We start from the raw sequence: 2917 nt of genomic DNA, 5'->3' as shown, positions 1-2917 counted from the left end.
TTGGAGCCTGTGACAGGCAACTCACCACCGGGAATATTTGCTGCCTCTAACTCAATTTTTTATTTTATTTTATTTTATTTTTTGAGATGGATCTCACTCTGTCGCCCAGGCTGGAGTACAGTGGCATGGTCTCAGCTCACAGCAACCTTCGCCTCCCCAGTTCAAGCGATTCTTCTGCCTCAGCCTCCCGAGTAGCTAGGATTACTGGCACGTGCCAGCACGTCCGGCTAATTTTTGTATTTTTAGTAAAGACGGGGTTTCGCCATGCTGGCCAGGCTGGTCTCGAACTCCTGACCTCAAAGTGATCCACTCGCCTCGGTCTCCCAAAGTGTTGGGATTACAGGCATGAGCCACTGTGCCCGGCCTCAATTTGATCAATTCTCAGGCACATTGAGTTTCTGCTGAATTGTTTTTTGGCTTAGATCTGCTTTGAACTGATTCACCATTTGGTTACTTTTTGGTAGGGCAGAGAGGGTGGATTCTGGATGGAAACTTTGCTTCAGTTCATGATTCTATGAAAAATTAACACTGGGTTCAGTCCAGAGTCCAGTCACTTCAGGATTTTCACGGTTCAAGCCCCCATCTAAGGGGAGCCTCTGGAATTTATTTTTTATGTATTTTCAATGAACTAGCCGGGCATAGAGAGAGTAGAATATGATGCCACATTCTAGCCTGCAGGGGTGGTAGGGACAGAATAAGTCTCAATGCAGGTAACAACCATACTGACCGAGCAGAGCATACAGTAAGGCAAGAATCAGTAATTAGCCCCGCCCACTTCTAGATAATGAAACTGAGGCTTAGGGGTTTTAAGGACATTGCCTTGTTGGATTTGAACTTAAATAGTCAGACTCCAGAGCATATGTTCCTGACCACTGGGATACACTGGTTCTTTCACGGAGCCTCTATGAGAAAATCTGAACAACTTGCTTTGGGGTGGCAGAAGAAGAAGTTGCAAGTTTCACTGTGTTTTCATGCCTACATACAATTTGTTCAAACATTCTGATATGTGCTAGGCACCGAGGATGTGGAAACAAACCTCCCATGTCTGGGCCTCCTGGAACTCACTATTTAGCCCAACCTGGGAAGTTGGGAGGAGTAGCTGTGAGTCAAGTATTATGGAAAATCAGAAAAGGGCACAAGTAATTGCTTCCAGAGGAGGTGAAACTTGCCCCAGGCACTCAACCGCAGCAAACCGGGACCAGGTGCCTACAATCTCTAGGTAAGCACAGCTCTTGCCCTCGGGGGCCTAAATCCCAGCGCAGTTTAACTAGTTTGTGGACCACCTACTTCAGAATTGTCCTGGTGCTTGCTAAGATGTGGATTTCTCTTTTTCCCCAGAGGATTTGGGAAACACATAAAGCGGGGGGGGGGGGGGGGGGGGGGGGGGCCCCCGGGGTTTTGGTGCCCCCCAAATTTTCCCGGGGGGGGGGGGGGGGGGAAGGGGGGGGGGGGGGGCTGCGTGTAGCACCCAGGTGATTCTGATGCACACTCAAATTTGCCAGGTGAGCGGGGAGAGGAAATGGGTGTGGGCAGTGGGGAACAAGATGGACAACGACTTGGGAGTCCTTAGTGGCCTGCAGGCACCGAAATTGCAGTTCAAGATCGTGAGCTCTGGGAATTGTTACTCTCCAAGGGGTAGCTCTGAGCCAGAAACACAGTAAGGTTTCATAAATATTTGCGAATATGCCGGCTGCCAAGATCGAAACGATCAGGAGCGTCAAAGGGAAAAACGAAGTCAGAGGCGGAAGAAAAAGGTGTTCCCCAGGCGATGAAAACTTTCCGGTAAGTTGTCTTGGAAAATGCAACTCGGCGTAATAGAGGGAGTTGGGGAGGTGGCCGCTGCGGGAAAGGGCGATGAGTCCTGGGGTGCTGCAGCGGGGGAGTGGGTGGGAGGCGCCTCCTCGCTTCCCCAGGCCGGCCGAGGGATGAGGTCACCTGGCACAGCACCAGTAGCAGCTGCGGAGGACGCGCAGGCGCTGCGGCGGGAGGCAGTGTCAGGCTCGGGCCCCTGGGGAATTCCTCCCCCCTGCGACCCCCCCCCTCCCCGCCCGCCGGCCCCCTCGAGAGGCGTACCCGGGTCCCCCACGCCGGAGCCTGCGCTTTGTACCGCCCACCAAAGCCCCGCCCTCCGCACAGGCCACGCCTCCTACCAGCTTCGAGGCGTCGCAGTGGTCCTTTCGTGGGCTCCGGAGCTGTCCCACCGCCTTCCCCGTCCGAGGCCACGCCCCCGTGCTCCTGTCGCCTTATTTTCCCCTGAGAGTCCCGAGGCGCCGCGCCTTGGCCCCGCCTACAGCCCGAGGCCCCGCCCCCGGCGCCCCGCCCCGCCGTTTGAAGCAGCTCGGGCTGCGGCTGCCTCAGAGTCGCGCGCGGGGCGTGGGGGCGGTGCTGAGGAGCTGAAACTGTGGCCAGCTCGAAGCCGGACAGTCCAGCGAGCAGCGCGGCGGGAACCGGCAGCCGGAGCAGTCCCGGAGCAGAAGCAGCAGCAGCAGCCGTCGCTGTTGGCGGAGCGCAGCCGAGCCGGCCATGGCGTTGTCTATGCCGCTGAATGGGCTGAAGGAGGAGGACAAAGAGCCCCTCATCGAGCTCTTCGTCAAGGTGAGCGCTCGCCTCGCTGTCCCGCCCGGCCGAGCCCCCGCCGCCCTCCCGGCTGCGGGGAGAGGCGTCCCGAGGCGCCCCCGCTCGGCGCCAGCACCCGTCCCTCTGCGGGCTCCCGCGTCCCCGGCCCATTGTCTGGGGGCCGCCGGCGCCTTCCCGCCTCCGAGGGCCCGTCGAGGGGTCCAGGGTGGGGGCCCGGGCAGCGGCCACCGTCTCCAACCGCGCGGGCTCTGGCGGACGCCGGACCAGCGTCCCGCGCCCGGGTGGGTCGGGAAGAGCCCGCAGGCGGGACTTGCCTGCTCCGGGGCCCCAGCGCCGGGCG

The 2917-nt window shown here is 58.8% G+C and overlaps 1 protein-coding gene across 1 annotated transcript in view; it reads left to right on the top strand.

Annotated features, from left to right (window-relative positions):
- The first annotated feature begins 2236 nt into the window (after window positions 1-2236).
- CLIC4 (CLIC family member 4) overlaps window positions 2237-2917 on the top strand; it is a 99661-nt gene continuing 98980 nt past the window's right edge. Inside the window, exon 1 of the mRNA XM_017886514.1 lies at window positions 2237-2595. Coding sequence (XP_017742003.1) covers window positions 2524-2595 — 72 coding nt within the window. The 5' untranslated portion in view covers window positions 2237-2523. The remainder of the gene's footprint in view (window positions 2596-2917) is intronic.

This window comes from Rhinopithecus bieti, unplaced genomic scaffold (assembly GCF_001698545.2).
Source record: "Rhinopithecus bieti isolate Rb0 unplaced genomic scaffold, ASM169854v2 scaffold_14826, whole genome shotgun sequence".
Classification (NCBI taxonomy): domain Eukaryota; kingdom Metazoa; phylum Chordata; class Mammalia; order Primates; family Cercopithecidae; genus Rhinopithecus; species Rhinopithecus bieti.
Note: the sequence above shows the minus strand (reverse complement) of the source record. Positions and strands in the feature narration are given on the sequence as shown.